This window comes from Heloderma suspectum, chromosome 6, assembly GCF_057233095.1.
Source record: "Heloderma suspectum isolate Gila_16-S chromosome 6, 16-S_ref, whole genome shotgun sequence".
In the NCBI taxonomy this organism is placed as follows: Eukaryota; Metazoa; Chordata; class Lepidosauria; order Squamata; family Helodermatidae; genus Heloderma; species Heloderma suspectum.
The window spans coordinates 24593330-24610090 of NC_139463.1; the positions used below are offsets into that span (position 1 = coordinate 24593330).

At 47.4% G+C, this 16761-nt stretch overlaps 1 protein-coding gene across 5 annotated transcripts in view; it reads left to right on the forward strand.

Annotated features, from left to right (window-relative positions):
- The window catches only part of SLC37A2 (solute carrier family 37 member 2), a 72129-nt gene that overhangs the window by 51714 nt on the left and 3654 nt on the right, over window positions 1-16761 (forward strand). For 3 of the 5 annotated variants that reach the window (XM_084803813.1, XM_084803810.1, XM_084803811.1), the window contains 5 exons: window positions 3458-3506; window positions 5808-5881; window positions 11244-11322; window positions 13370-13467; window positions 14836-14900. In XM_084803813.1, coding sequence (XP_084659939.1) covers window positions 3458-3506; window positions 5808-5881; window positions 11244-11322; window positions 13370-13467; window positions 14836-14900 — 365 coding nt within the window. Of the gene's footprint in view, window positions 1-3457; window positions 3507-5807; window positions 5882-11243; window positions 11323-13369; window positions 13468-14835; window positions 14905-16513; window positions 16568-16761 lie in introns of those variants that run through there. The other 2 variants (XR_014783727.1, XM_084803812.1) reach the window with 2 other exon arrangements.

The following is a 16761-nucleotide window of genomic DNA, read 5'->3' on the forward strand; positions in this document are numbered from 1 at the left end:
CAATATAGTATATTGTGAGGTTATGGATGGTTCTGCAGCAGACTAGAGCAGGGGTGGGCAGACGTGAGGCTTGCGGGGTCTACTTTGTACAAGAAACCTGAGGTCCACCAGCTGCAGAATACTGGCTCGGTCAAATGGACATGCACTAAGAATTAAGAAACACAGTGCCTCTGAGCACATGTTCAGGCCACAAATTTGTGACCGCTACCAGTACCAAAATGCCAAGTTCTTTCAACAATCCACTGTACAACAATCCACTGAAAGAACAAGTTCTTTCATGCAACAATCCACTCCTGGCTCCCCTCTCCCCCAAGCATTCTTTTTCAGCAGGCTAATTTTTTGGGGGGAGGGGGGGTTAATCCAGCACATCTGGAGACCTACCTTCTGCCCACCCCTGGTGTAGAGAACAACCTTTTACACATGCTGTAGTGCTGAAAGGAAATCAAGAGTTGGTAGAAGGCTCCGTTTTGAACTTGCTATTCAGTTGTCAGTCGCTGCTGTTTTATTTGGCAATCAAACCGCACCATTTTAAAAGCCTCGGAAAAACAGAAACGTTGGCCCAGATGGAACATTCTGTTCCTCCTCTCCTGTCTTTCTTGACATCTGTTCCCCATCTCAATTTTGCTCTATTTATACACTTTTCCTAGAAGGTTTTTCATCTTCTAGATGAAGAAATAGCTTGAAAGTGTAAGCAGGAAAATGGTAAATTCCACTGAAGCCATTGCCATGATGTCAGCCAGCTCTGAGTTGCCTCTCTTGTCATTGGGTGGGACATGCCGTGGCAAGATCAAGAGTGACTCATCGCTCCCCTTGAGAGAGAGGCTGATGTGTGTCTTCCAAATAGGAATGGCGAGGACGTCATTATTTCCTTTGAGCTGACAAAAGAGCTGACAGTATGGTAGACTCTTTATACCTATTGTTGTTTAGCACTTATAAAACATATAAACTTTTCTAAGGGTGCAATATTCTGGGTTGCACCCTCCTGAGATGGAAGACTCTGCACCTGGAGTCTTCTGTGTACCCAGCACCCTACCAGGCTGAAGCCAGCAGGGCAGAAGGAGTGGCTGAGGCAATTTTCACTTCCCCGTCTTTGATTATTGCAGTTTTCACTAGACGGCCTTTTTTGCCCATCTAGCAAAGGTTCTTCAGAGGGGAGAGAAGGAGCTGGGGAGGCCTCAGGATAGCTCGTATCCTGGCCCCACCACTCTCTTCCCTTCCCTTCCCTGCCCACCCAAACACCCTCTTTCCCCTCTCTCTGAGGTTGCTCTTCTGACTTCGGAGGCCAGCCAGCATAGTTCTTTCCATGCTGGCAGTGAGGGGGCAATGGAGTGGGGCGGATCTCTGACTCCCCCTTCCGAGGTTGGAGCACTGTCTCCGACCTCGAAGGGGGGAATCCCCACTATCCCATGGCCCCTCAGACAACGTTTAGGGGCCATAGGATTGCTTCTGAAGTGTTCTACATATATTGAAAGATAAGACAGGCCCTGCCAGATACAATACAAAAGGAAAAAGGAAGGAGGAGGGCAGAGGAAAGCAAGTGTGGGAGCAGCTGCTCTTTCTCTGGATGATGGATGGAGCCAGGTTGGCCTCCGTCTTCCATAATGTTTTTCCTGGGAGGTAGGGGGTGCAACCTCCCAGTGTCCCTTGTCTCCTGAGCAGTGGAGGAGGCTAGAGTGTGCTGCCCTTCAACCCTCCAGTCCCAAAACAGCTGTCATAAGAAGAGCCCTACTGGATCAGACCCAGGGTTCATCTAGTCCAGCATTCTGTTCACACAGTGGACAACCAGCTGTTGACCAGGAACCCACAAGCAGGACACAAGCGCAACAGCACCTTCCCACCCATGTTCCCCAGCAACTGGTGTACATAGGCTCTCTGCCTCTGGTCCTGGAGGCAGCACATACCCATCAGGACTAGTAGCCATTGATAGCCTTTTCCTCCAGGAATTTGTCCAACCCCCTTTTAAAGCCATCCAAATTGGTGGCCATCACCACATCCTGCGGTAGCGAATTCCATCATTTATGCGCAGTGTGAAGAAGGACTTCCTTCTATCTGTCTGGAATCTCCCACCACTTAGCTGCATGGGATGACCCAAGGTTCTAGTATTTTGAGAGAGGGAGAAAAATGTCTCCCTATCCACATTCTCCAGACTGCATAATTCTGTAGACCTCTATCATGTCTCCCCTTACCCTCCTTTTTTCCAAGCTAAACAATCCCAGCTGCTGTAACCTTCTCTCATAGGGAAACTGTCAGATGGAGCCGACAGTTTATGACATCTGTGTCCTGCCTTTGTTCCAAGAAGCTCGAGGCAGTGTACGCGGTTCTCTCCCCTCTCCCCATTTTTTGTTCACAACAAGCCTGTGAGGTAGTTTATGCTTACAGATAAAGAAGGAGCCAGAGAGCTTCATGGCTCAGTGGGGATTTCAACCTGGATCTCCTTGGTCGTGGTTTGACAGTCTAACCACCACTCCATAGTGGCTTTTGTTCCATGCTGATGAAGATATGGAAAAGGGGCTATATGGTGACAATAGCCCTTGTCTCCATCTCAGTCTCCTGATGCATGTGACACCCCTGGACCCCAGGACATGGTGGGGGGTGGGGTTGCTAGAAATGAGGATTTCATTGCTGGAGCACAGATTGCATTGTATGCATCTGAGCAGGTCGTTAGGGTCAACCAGGAAAGCAAGGAGCTCCTGTACAGACATCCCCCAAGGGCTTTTCATATTGGGGAAAGTTTTCTTTCCATAATAGGAGGTAGAAATGCGAACCGTAGCTCCAGGATATGAGAAAACCAATAGGGGGTCATTCCTTTGAACTACTTGGTGATAAAGATTCATAGAATCATAGAATAGTAGGGTTGGAAGAGGCCTACAAGGCCATCGAGTCCAACCCCCAAGTGCTTAGTTCAGGGATAGGCCACACATGACCCTCGGCCCAATTTCTCTGCCTGCAGAGCTGTGGCAAGAACCACATTTCCCTTCCCTGGCAGCCAGCTGGGTGGAAGGAAGAAGGAGGGAGGGAGAGAAAAGGGGGTGACAGGGAGAGAAAAGAGGGGCAGAAAGAAAAAAGGGATGACTTGCCCACTCTTGGTTGTGGTCCATCCTGTGACTGGCTCAGGCTCTACTCACCACTGACACGTGGCTCCCAATAGATTACCCATGAGGGAATGTGGCCCTCAATAGAAATAAAGGTTGCCCACCCCTGTCATAGAGAATCCATGCTTTTATCAGCGACCAAATTCAAGTATCCAAGCCTTAAGGCTCAATCCTGTGCATGTTTAGACAGAGAAAAAATGCCCCTGGCTGGGGCATGCTGGGAGTTGTACACCCTTTCTCTGTCTAAACTTGCACAGGATTGCGCCCTTAGCTGCTTAACCCCTGACGTGATGACAGTGATTTCTATAAAGGAAGAAAGTTTTACAACTTGGCATTCTTACTTGCTGCTTTGCTTTCTCTTCCAGCTCTTCTTGTACAACTACGTCGGCCAAAATGGACTAGGCACGTCAATAGGTAAGACTGCAGGCCTTTCTGGAGAGTTCCACATCAATGGCACACGTGGGCCTCCCAAGAGAAGCCTCAGGGCCAGTTTTCATGTTGTTTGACCCAAAGAGCATTTTTTGTTTGATTGCATTCAGTTTTGTGGGGTTAATAATATCACCTCAGACAAATCAGTCAGATAAATCTAGAGTTCTTCTTCTTCTTCTTCATCATCATCATATCCTGCCCTTCTGCAAAAATGCTCAACACAGCTAACAATAACACCCAGATTAAAACCAGAATCTTAATAAAAATAACATAAAAACAAATAAATTAAAAACTCACAATGAAAGAAACAAACGGCACCCAACCAATTACAAACCCCTTCAGCAACAGACCAGCTTATATGCCAAAGGCCTGTTTCAATAAAAATGTCTTAGCCTGCCAGTGGAAGGACCACAGAGAGGGGTCAAACCTGACCTCCCTTAGCAGGGAGTTCCAGGTGGTGCTATTATATGTTGAATACCACCTTTTCCCACGCAAGGACAGGCTTTCCAATGAGATATTTCCTGCACAAACCGGACGTGAAGGGAGTACAGTGATCCCACTCATCCATTCATCCCATGCATGAGAGGGCTGCCCCTTCCAGCTCTGCCCTCACCATGATCACTAGCCTGTCCTCCTGCTGGCCTCGTATTCAGCCGCAATGAGAATGGCCCCTATGAGTGTACGAAGATGCACACATAGGGCCCTTTCATACGGCTTCTGCATATGTGACCCACGGGGGGAAAGGCCAGGGCACACATCAGCAGTAGAGGGGGCAGGATTACGCAGCACAACCCTTCCTCACATGTTCTTTCAAAGCGTGAGGGGTTTGGAGTGAAACCCTCCCTGTGGTGAAATCCCCTTGTGGGTCCCCCAATGGGAAAATTGCCATTCAGTAAAGCAGAACTAGTAAATCAAATCTAGTGCTGAGTGATGGAGTGCAAATTAAAAAAAGAACATTTTAACAAGGAGAAAATAGGGAGAAAGGAAGGGTGGAGCTCTTTGCTCCAGTTTTGCACTCCAGCTAGCTCTCACCTGTTATTTGGGGGGTGGGGGTGGGGTGGGGGTGGGGGCGATGATCCTCAGGGATCAGATTTTATGTCTTTATTTATATAAATGGAGATATGGTGCTGTTTGGCCCCCAATGCCCTCTGGACAGCTCACAAACACAATAAAACAATAACAATCCAATAAAAACAAACAGCTAACTTAATAAAAACAGCAGCCTCATAAAATAAACTCTGGGAATCAGACAGCATAGAAAAAGCACATCCAAACCAAATAGTTTTAACCATCTTTCTGAAGGGTGGGAGGAAAGGGTTAAATGAGTCTCCTGAGGGAGGGACTTCCATAGACCTAGGTGCCACCACTGAGAAGCTCCTGTTCCTGTGTTGTAGAAGATTTCAACAGAAAAGGGAATATCAGCAGGTAGAACTTTTCTAACACAAATGAGAAACTGTAGCTACCAAATAACAGTATACAATAACAATAATAACAACTATTTGCTAAGCTATTAAAATGTATGTAGGAGAGATGCCCTCTTTGCATCTGGCCACATTAGGTAATCCTATTCTTAGCACAATTGCTAAGAGGAATCTAATCGTAAAGAGATGGAATAGCATTAAGATCTGCCCTGGAGGTCTTGCTCGTAATCCTACTGGTAAATTTGATTCAGTTGACAGGCCTGAGAGACCGGGACTTCACTGTGGTGGGCCCCAGATGGTGGAAGTCCCTCCCCAATGAGTTGCATTTGGCCCTGACATTACAAGCCTTCAAAAGGGATTTAAAACCTTATTTACTTCAGGTGGTCTCCTCTTGAGGTTTTCAGCACTGCTGGTTTTAAAGTATGGAGTTGCCTTTAAAAAGTTTATGGTGCCATGTCTTACTTATGGGAACTGGGTATGCTGTTTTTTTTATTTTTATTATTATTCATGTTTTATTAAAATGAGCGTTTATCTGGCCTATATTTATTTTTATGCTGCTGCTTTATAATTGTTTGGATTATTTTGTTTTTTGTTTAATGCATTTTTATTATTTTGTTTAATGCATTTCATATATATTTCAATATTATAGTATAAGCCATCTCGTCTGGGCTCTGCCCCCAAAGGCAGCATATGAATGCATTTATAAATAAGTAAAGCAGTTGTTAGATCCTGTGGGCAAGAGAGCTGTGTTGCCCACACTTCTGTCCAAGAAACGACCATTCCTATTTAAGCAGATCAGCAGGATGTCTAGCTAGAAACCGAGGTGGTGAAGTTACATCACTGATGTTCTCCTTCTCCCTTGCAGTCATGCTAATTATCTGCGGTGGCCTCGTTAACGGGCCTTATGCTCTCATCACGACAGCAGTATCAGCTGACTTGGTAAGAATATGAATCTTTTTTCTAAGCATTCTGGCTGTATGTGTCTGTTGTGAGCATGCAATCTTTGTTCCGGTTGTATCGGGGAGGGAAGAGAGAAGTTTCCTTTCCAGATGTGCTGAGTCTCCAGTCTCCTGCACCTATAAGCAGCCTTCCCCAACCTGGTGTCCTCCAGATGTTTTGTGCTACTACTCCCATCATCTGTGACCATGGCCATGCTGGCTGCTGCTGATGGCAGTCGTAGTCCAAAAGATCTGGAGGGCATGAGGTTGGAGAAGGGCTAAATTAAGGTAAAAATGGAGACATGGGGCCGATCTACATTGTGCCCACCATCGCAATGAATGATGCGCATCCACCATCGCATCCCATTTGCCCCACTGCGGTGCTTCATCGAATGCGCGAGTTCGGTTCACACTCGAACTCTGCTGTTTTCCTGCTGTTTTCCTGCACGTGCTTGTCTGATCTCGGAAGCTAAGCAGGGTCGGTCCCAATCAGTGCTTGGATGGGAGACCGCCTGGGAATCAGGCTTCCTGCAATGAGCAGGGGGTTGTTGTATCCCTTCAAATGAGACTATGTTTTACCCCCTCCTATCCCCTGCTCTGGATGTGTGTGTTTTTAATTAAGGCGTTATCCTCACAGAATCGGGGCTTCCCTGTGATGGTTTTTTTTTCTAATTGAGGCATGATCTTGAAGTTGTGAAGCTTCACAACTTCGAAGCTTCGAAGATCATGCCTGAATTAGAAAAAAAAAACATTGCGGAGAAGCCCCGATTCTGCGAGGATAATGCCTTAATTTAAAAAAAAAACATCCAGAGTGGGGGATAGGAGGGGGTAAAACTTAATCTCATTTGAAGGGATACAACAACCCCCTGCTCATTGCAGGAAGCCTGATTCCCAGGCGGTCTCCCATCCAAGCACTGACCGGGACCGACCCCGCTTAGCTTCCGAGATCAGACAAGTGCACGCACATCCAGCCCTTTGCTTGCTGCTGAGGAAACAGGGGCTGCTGAGGAAGCTATGCGATGGGTAGCAGGAAGAAGACATGGGGCCGCCGAGAGCTGTGATTGGACAGGAGGGAAATACAAACAGTGCCATATATGGACAGGCAGGGGAGGGGACTATGACCGGATATGGTAGCGAAGGCGGAAAATCAGAGCACATTAAGGGGAAATACCAGGATATCAGGATATTGAAAGCGGGAGCGTGGAAGTGGGAAATTCTGGTTCCAATTCGAGGTGGCTACTGTGTAGTGTGAAAGGCGGGCGGTGAAACTTCATTGGAAGTGAAAAAAGGTGGTAAGTGTAGATCCAGCCATGGCTACACGCTACATCATAGGTGTAACGTGCAGTGTGGTCCTAATTTGGCATTGAAATGATCGATTCAGTATCTCCTCTGAGAGTTGCCCTCTGCAGCCATTTCTTATTCACAAATGTGTGTGTGTGTGTGTGTGTGTGTGTGTATTTATTTATTTACAACATTTGTGTACTGCTTTATATCTATAACAGATTCTAGAGCAGTGAACATAAAAGGTACAATAGTAAAAAGATTGTTGTTGTTCAGTCGTTCAGTAATGTCTGACTCTTCGTGACCCCATGGACCATAGCACGTCAGGCCTTCCTGTCCTGCGCTCTCTCCCGGAGTGTGCTCAAGTCCATATTCATTGCATCGCAGCATCGGTGATGCTATCTAGCCATCTCATCCTTTGCCGTCCCCTTCTCCTTTTGCCTTCAATCTTTCCCAGCATCAGAGCCTTTTCCAGTGACTTTTCTCTTCACATTAAGTGGCCAAAATATTTGAGCTTCAGCTTCAGTATCTGTCCTTCCAATGATCAGTCAGGCTTGATTTCCTTTAGGATTGACTGATTTGACCTCCTTGCAGTCCAGGGGACTCGTAAGAGTCTTCTCCAGCACCACAGTTCGAAAGCATCAATTCTTCGATGCTCAGCCTTCCTTATAGTCCAGCTCTCACAGCCATACGTTGCTACTGGGAAAACCATAGCTTTGATTAGATGGACCTTTGTTGGTGAGGTGATGTCTCTGCTTCTTACTATGCTGTCTAGGTTTGCCATAGCTTTCCTCCCAAGGAGCAAGCATCTTTTAATTTCATGGCTACAATCACCGTCTGCAGTGATCTTGGAGCCCAAGAAAATAAAATCTGTCACTGCTTCCATTTCTTCCCCTTCTATATGCCAGGAAGTGATGGGGCCAGATGCCATGATCTTAGTTTTGTTAGTGTTGAGTTTCAAACCAGCTTTTGCAGTCTCCACTTTCACCCTCACCAAGAGGCTCTTGAGATCCTCTTCGCTTTCTGCCATGAGGGTGGTATCGTCTGCATATCTGAGGTTGTTGATAATTCTCCCGGCAATCTTAATTCCGACCTGTGATTCATCCAACCCAGCATTTCTCATGATGTACTTTGCATATAAATTAAATAAGCAGGGCAACAGTATACAGTAAAAAGATTAAAACACCATATTAAAATTATTAAAAACAGAATGCCAATAAAAACCATGGCTGGTCATTTAAGGAATGCTTTTTGGAACATAACTGTTTTCAGGAGGCGCCGGAAGCAACACAGTGTTGGTGCCTGCCTGACTTCCAGGGGCAGGAAGGTCCAAAGTAATGGGGCCACCACACTGAAGGCTCTTCTCTGGGTAGACTCCAATCAGGCCATACGTCCATGTGGAACCACCAGGAGCAAGCCCTCTGATGACCTCGGTGATCAGGCGAGTTGGTAAGGGAGAAGGCACTCTCTCAGGTATCCTGGTCCCAAGTTGTTTAGGGCTTTGTACAGGAGTACTAAAACCTTAAACCTAGCCCGGTAGGGAATAGGCAGCCCCTGCAACCTGAACTTTTCATTTTATGCAACTGTCTTCTCTGGTCCTAAGATAATTCCAGGAACATGATGCCCCACAACACACTGGTCCGCTTCTCTGAGCACAGCTGCCACATTCTTTCCGCAGCGTGTAAACATGACACCTTGGCTGAGTGAGTCTCAGGAGGGGCCGAAACCCTTGGCTGAGAGCAGCACATGGCCTATGAAACTTGGAAGGGATTTGAAGTAATCCGGCACAAAGCCAGTTGCACACATCCACCAGGTAACCTGGAAAGGGTTTCTGGCTGCAGAATGATCCCTTAGGCCAGTCTGCTGTCTTCCAGATGTTTTGGACTTCAGTTCCCATCAGCCCTAGCCAGCAGGGCGAATGGTCAGAAATGCTGGGAGTTGTAGTCCAAAGTTTCTGGAGGGCACCAGGTGGAGGAAGCTTGCCTTAGGCCAATCCTCTTCCATGGAGGTGCAAAGGTAGGTGAGTATCCAAGGTGAACCCCAAAAAGAGAGAATTGTCTCAGGATGCTGGAGAAAGTTATATTAGTAAAAAGTCTGATGTGTTTTGGCTTCTTTTTTTTCACAGCTTTTTTTTTCTTTTGTTTCACGGCCTTCTACAAGGAGTTATAAAAATGTCTGAAGAGGTTCTTATAACAAAATGTCTCCTGCTGTAATCCTGCCGTGACTCCTTCTGAGTCACCAGTGAATTACAGCATGAGATGTTTCATTATAAGAATCTCTGCAGATGTTTTTTATAAGTCCTTGAAGAAGATCTTATAACAACAAAAGGGCTGAAACAAGACAGGCTTAGATCCAGGAGCTGCCTGCCATGGGGGGAAGGGACCTCCTGTGAGAGGAAGGGCTCAGTTCCTGGAAGGTCCCTCTGGCTGACTTTTGGGGATCCCCCTTCCCCCACACACCACAGCTAACCCTGCTCAGCAGGGTCCCCTGATTCTCTGAGTAGTACTTTCAGGGGGAAGGAAGGGCAGTGAAGTCCACTTCTGCTAGTGCCATTGAACCAGCTTAAATCTGGATCCAATTCAGGATGCTTTAGTGGAAGTGAAACGTTTCTGTCTTTGGACTTCCATTGCAGCAGGGTGTGCAACTGAATGCCACTGAGACCTATTCAGGAGGTCCCCGTCCTCTGGAACCTTTACACCAGGGGTGGGGAACCTCAGGCCCAGAATCCCAATCTGGGGTTCCTCGAGTGGCCATGCCCCTTCCCCTGGCTCCACCTCCTTTCCCCTGACCACCAATCATTCCCCAGCTTTTGTGCAGGTTTTCCCCCCATTCTAAAAGGCTGAAATGTCTCTCCTAAGGCTTAGTTACTGACAGTAAGAGATTTAAGCTATGTATGCTGGCATTTGGGGGGCATTTTGGCCACACCCCTTTTTGCCTTTGGCCACACCCACCACGGGAATGCAACCCCCAAGAGCTTCTCTGAAATTAGATTTGATTCTCAGGCTGAAAGAGGTGCTGCACCCCCAGAGCGAGTTTTAGGTGTGAGTGCCTTGGGTTCACGGTCATTCTCCCCTGTTCTCCTTTGTCGCTTCTCTTTGTACAAGCTGTCATAGCCAAACTGAAGGATGCTGCAGTTCATTGAACATAGAGTCCCTGGCTGTCAAGGTGCTGCTGAGTCATGGATGGAAAGTGTTTTGCAAGCAGCTCGGCCCCTGGGTAGCTAAATAGAACCTTCATGTTAAGAGGCAGTATATCTTTAAGAGCAGTTGCCTTCATGTCCTGCTTATGTGTGTGTGTTTTTCCTGGAAGCATCTTGCTTGCCACTGCTGGAAAGAGAATGCAGGGGGCTTGACAGACCTTTGGTCTGCTGCAGCAGGGTTTTTCTTTTCATGTAGCTCACGTCTTCTAAAGTGGGTGATGCATTGGTGGAAGGAGGTGTTTTGCAAGACCTGTTCTTGGCCTCTAAATACAGGCTGATGGATTAAAATCCCTCTCTCCAAGACTAGAAGAACACAGTTATTGACTGGCCACAGTCATCTCTACCCTGATGGGTCCCCCATGAAGGCAGAATTGACACCTACTTGAGAACCACCACCTCCCTGGCAGTGGGTTGGCCACTGCGTAAAGAGAATGCCTGGACTAGATGGACCTTTGGTCTGATCCAGCATGGCTCTTATGTCCTTGTGTTCTCACTAACCCCTGACCTGTGTCAGAAGCTATTTCGCCACTATACCTGGCCAGGCCTTGCTTCCTGCTAGTCCTCACTCTCATCTCTCTACTGTGATCCTGATCCAAACATCTGGATCATGGCTTCATTATTGGACCCAGCTCCAGTGTGTTGACACTTATAGGTTGCAAACATTCTCTAACAGGGAGGAACCTAATAGGATGGAATGGTGTAACAACAAACCAACAAGAACTTCTGCAGTTCTGGTAGTATGGCCAAATGATATGGAAAGTTGGGGGGTCAGAGAACTCCAGAATTTTTGAAACTTGGTTACTGTGGAATCACATTTTTGCTACACATTCTTTTCTCCTTAAACTTGTTTTTTTGTGTATTTCTTTTTTCTTCTCTACCCCAGGGCACTCATGAAAGCCTCCAGGGAAATGCAAAGGCCCTCTCCACCGTCACAGCCATCATTGATGGGACTGGGTCTGTTGGTGAGTATCCAGACAGCGTAGGACAGGGACCCCTGACCTTTTTGGGTCAGGGGGCACATCTGGAATTTTGAGGGAGTGTCATGGGCATTCTCACAAAATGGCTGTCCTGGGGGGGGTGTTGCTCATTCATAAAATGGCTGCCATGGTGAGCATGGCTGGTCACAAAACATTCATTTCCCAGAAAGGAAAGTGGTGAGACTAAAAGGAAAGCTACTTGCTCAAGAATCTAAGTACAAGGCAGAGGTGGGGGGTCTGAGCTCTAACACACCAAACCACTCTTCTGAACCCAAATAAAGATGATGTGGGAGGGAACCACTTTCCTTTTCCAGCCTCCCACTTAAAAATAATAAAAATTCTTAAGACATCAAATTAAGATCAGGAGGGCAGAGAGCATGGTGGGTGGCAAGGAGGTCTACTACAGGTACACTGGTGCCAATGGGTACCATGTTGGAGACTCCAGGCACACAAGCAAACTTTGAGCCTCATCCATCATTTTGTTTTGAGAAGGCTGAGGGAGACAGAGATCTCCATGGGACAGAGATTTTCCCTGTCCTCCAAACAATAACTTTGCCCAGGGTATATAAGGTCAACTGGCTAGTAACCCCATACCTGGGACTCATTTGTGACTCAAATCCACCTAGTATCACCTGGTCAGTTTTGAGTCTATTCTGCAAATGGATGAGGGTAATTCCACATTGCCCAGTCTCACAGGTATGTGCACATATACACACACATAAACACATGCCTCTTTTTAACATCCATGGTTGCATCTATAGGAGTAGCTTCTTTGGCAAATTCATCTGTTCATGGTTAGTGGTCTATCCATCAGCGGCATTCGGCAACGTTGGCTAAGAATGCAATCCCTATGTTCGAAGATCACCAAATGCTATTGCTATCATGTACCACATGTCAGCTTCCCCAGGACACGTGGCCATCCACTGTTTGATACAGAATGTGAGGCTAGATGGACCTTTGGTCTGATTCACTGTGGCAGTTGCAGTTCTTACATCATCTGTGAGCACATGTTTGCCAGTTCTTCACTTCCCACTTAGGGGTGGACGAAAGTCACTTACCTTTTCTCGAAGCTTGTTCGCGGTGGGGGGGAGGCGCTTCGCTGCTCCCCCCGCGAAGTTCAGGCTGGGGGGGGGAGGCTTCCCGCCTCGCCTGGCCGAAATTCAGGCCGGGGGGGAGGCTTCCCGCCTCGCCCGGCCGCGAACGCGAAAGTTAAAAAACAAAACAAAACACCCCCTGATAGGCTACGTGACAATTCACGTAGCCTATCACGGCTAGATCTGCAAAGTTAGCCGTGATAGGTTACGTCAATCGTCACGTAGCCTATCACGGGTGACTTTAAAAAAAAAAAAAAAGCGCGTACGCTAATGGCGGCCCCCATAGGGAGCCGCCATTCGCGTTCCTTATTTGGTCGCCGTAGTCTACGTAAACATTTACGTAGACTACAGTGACCAAATAAGGAACGGGAATGGCGGCTCCCTATGGGGGCCGCCATTATCCATACACACTTTTTTTTTTTTAAGTCACCCGTGATAGGCTACGTGACGATTTACGTAGCCTATCACGGCTGACTTTGCAGATCTAGCCGTGATAGGCTATGTGAATCGTCACGTAGCCTATCAGGGGACTTTTTGTGTTTTTTTTCTTTGATTGCAATGGCGGCGGTGGCGGCAGCCGGTCGAAAGACCGGCTGCCGCTCCCGCCCCGCTCGAACACCCGCCGAACCGCCGGCCAGACCCGCCACCGGGAGGGACATTCAGCGAAGGTAAGTCCCGTCCCGGGGGGGGTGCGGGGGGCAGGGGGGGTCCGGAGGATTTCTCCCCGAAACTTGTTCGGGGGGCCAAACACGTTGGCGCTCGGCCCCCCGAAGTTTCGGGGAGAAATTCTCCGCCAACCCTATTCCCACTCCTCTCTCCTCATATATAGTTAGTGAGATGGGCCAGCTCATATCTCTTCTCTCCAAAGAGATGTGAGCTGGACTTCTCTCCTGACTACTTGCTTGCTGATCCTTTGTGTTGTTCTTTTCATTTTGCAGGCGCTGCTCTTGGACCCCTTCTAGCAGGTTTGATCTCTAGCTCTGGCTGGGACAATGTCTTCTATATGTTGATATCAGCAGATGTGCTGGCTTGCCTAGTGAGTTCCGTCTGCAGAGTATTCTGCATCAACCTACCCAGCCTTTGTGTGGGATCGCAGCAGCTTTAGTCACCTTACTGCCCATGCCTGCACAGCCCTTTGATGCTGTAAACCAAAACAATTCTGTAAACCAAGATGCCAGTCCAGCCCAGTTAAGTTTAGATGGTAGATCCTGGCTTGGCTAGAGTTGGGCCTTAGGGGAAGGGGCCAGTCAGTGGAGTACTTGAGGAGACTCTGGCAGCAGGAGGGTACAAATGGAAAGGTGCGGGTCACGTTTGGTCAGCAGTTACGCCCGGTAAACAAGAGCACAGAAAGGCAGAGACTACTAGCACCTCGGACAGTGCTCTGTGGGAGTTGCTAGGCAGGGATGGTTCCTCATGAAGAGAGCTGCTGCTCCAGCAAGGGTCTAGCAGGAACTGAAGGCTTAAATAATATGGTAAACTAAGGTCTCTCAGAAGGTGGGTACTAACTGCAACTTTAAAGAGCCCAAGCTCATTTCTGTAGCTTTACGCTACTGAAGGATGTGAGAGACTTTGGGAGGGTCCTTTTTGGAGGCTGAGGCTGATGTGAGGGACAAGTCCAGGGGGATGCATCAGGGCTTCCCAAGAGTCCTTTGTAAAGTGGGGTGACCAATGTCTCACTGGGTTTAAGAGTCCTCTTTGGAGTAACACCAAGCCTTCAGATCTGGAGACACGAGAGATCCTTTGCAAAAACTGGACTCTACATCAGCCCGGATCTGAGTTGGGGAGACCCAGTAGCTCAGTGGTCAAGCAGATCCTTTGCATGCAAAAGGTCCCAGATTCAATTGCCACCATCTCCATGATCTCAGGTAGAAGGGCTGGGGAGGAGCCATGTATGAGACCCTGGAAAGTTGCTGCCAGTCAGAGTTGATGGTAGTGGGCTAGGTAGAGCACTTCTCTGACTGAGGAGGCACCTTATTTATTTGTTTGTTTGTTTGTTTATTATTATATTTATATCCCACCATTTTTTCCCTCTTGCAAGAAACCCAAGGTAGCTTACATGTTCCTCCTCCTCTCCATTTTATCCTCACAACAACCCTGTGAGGCAGGTTAGGGTGAGAGTCAGTGACTGGCCCAAAGTCACCCAGTGAGCTTCATGGCTGAGTGGAGACTAGAACCCAGATCCTCCCATCCAGTGCTCTAACCACTACCCCACACTGGCTCTCTTTGAGATCTCTTGGCATGTTCTTTACTTAACTTTACCTGTGACCTAAATGAATTTACCTTTAACTCAGAGGTGTATTCTTGCAGCAACCTGGAACAAACATTGGGTGGAAAGTAAACCCTCTTGTGAATACACACAAAAGCTACTGCAACAACTGATCTTGAATATGTCTTCCCCTTCCAGCTCCTTTCGCGAGTAGTATTCAAAGAAATACGAGGATGGTGTGGCTGCTATACAAGAAAAAGAGGGTAGGTGTTGGCAGAACTGGAAGACTTTTGAGAGTACTATTCCAGGAGTTTGGGGTGACTTGAAAACATCCAGCCCCAAATTCCTTAGAATTTCAATTTTATGAGCCTGACTGTCAACGAATCCTTGTTAAAAACCCCTGCCGTGGGTAGTGCCATCTTGCCATATGGCAGCCTTCCCCAGCCTAGTGGCCTTCATTGTGTTGGACTACAACTCCGCTCATCCTTGGTCAGCATGGCCATTGAGTATGTACAAAAAAACCCAAGATGGCAGCATCCTACTCCAAAATGCTAACATTAATACTTGCTACACTGGAAGCGGGTGACACGGTCTTGGATTCACTTGCATATGTTAAGTGTGGCCATTGAGCATGCTCAGGAAATCCAAGATGCACCATGCCAGCTCGGGTTTCCATAAGACTTTATTGCTGGTCGGTCACATAAGCCAGGTGCTCAAGAGGCAGTCCTGCTCAGGCTGAAACCATTGTCAGAATTCTCCTGGTTACTTTGTCCCATGTGTAACCACAGTTCCAGCACAATCTTATGTATGTTTACTTGTGCTCAATGGGACTTACTCCCAGGTGACTGTGCCTTGGATTGCAGCCTTAAACATAGTGGGGAAGTTCCAACAGTGAGCTCCTGTTGGCACTGTTGATGTTGCCCTAGCATAAACCAGTGCTTCTGCAACATAACTAGTACAATGGGAAAAAGTGGCGATTTGCCACCGAAATTCAGCAGCGAATCTCCGTCTTTCTCCATTGTGCTAGTTACATTGTGAAAGCATTGGTTCATGCTAGCACAACATTGATAGCGATAGTGGGAGTGTACTGTCGTATCCTTCCCCATTGGTTGCAATTCTGAGTTCCTCATGTTTACTCAGAACTTCCTCCATCCAGAGTCATCCCATCAAATCTACCATGAGCCAACTTTTTTTAGTACTTGGTGGGAGCAGGCGATTAAAAAGCAGCTTGGATTAGGATGTACTGCTGGAGAAGGCAACAGATGACATCTTGAGAATGCATGCAAGTTTCAGCACCTTGAGACTTCAGATGTACTAACTGTGTACAGGCTATCGAGCCTTTTTGCGCCTTCACTCTCCCTTTGCATGAGCAAGCAAACAAACCAGGAAGTCTTCCATTAACTACAGTTTCCTGTTTTTAACGAACTGGGGAAATTATGCTGAACAGCTTCAGAACAAGCCAGGATATTAAACCATGGTTTGAAGTTGGTTTGATAACCTGGCTTATTCCAAAGGTGTTGACTGTCACTTCCTGGCTTGGTCGAAATGGGATATAGTTCATGGAAGGCGTCCTGGATAGTTTGCACCCCTCATGATATGGTGGCATGTGTGGGGAAAAGGTGGGTTCATATCCTGGGTTATTAAGCCAAGATAAGATCATCCGAATTTTCCCACTGTATCTCCAGCCCCACCATGAAAGGGTACCTTTCCATCTCCTGTCATGCCTGAAGTGATACCTAGAAGCCAGTGTACCAAAGAGCCAAGTGGATCTCAGGCCACGATATAACAAACCCTGATTCCCTCCCTTGTCCTCAAACCCTGTGATGTCTCCTTAACCAGCACTAACAGCAACCTTCTCCTCCATGTGCTTTCCTAGCTCTTGTGTGGCATTATCTCACCCAGTAGTATTGGATACAAAATAGTTTGCAGTGTGAGTATGTCCACTGCTTCTCTCTTCCTGTTTAAGTGAGAAAAAAAGGTGCAAATTTCAGTGTGTGATTCCCCGCCCCCTTCCTGATTTTCCTCTTCCCCCATGGCATCTGTGAGGTAAACACCATGCACTTGTCGAGAGAAGTTGTGAGGGGGCACCAAGGCATGACAGCGTAACATGCAGTTTTGATGAAG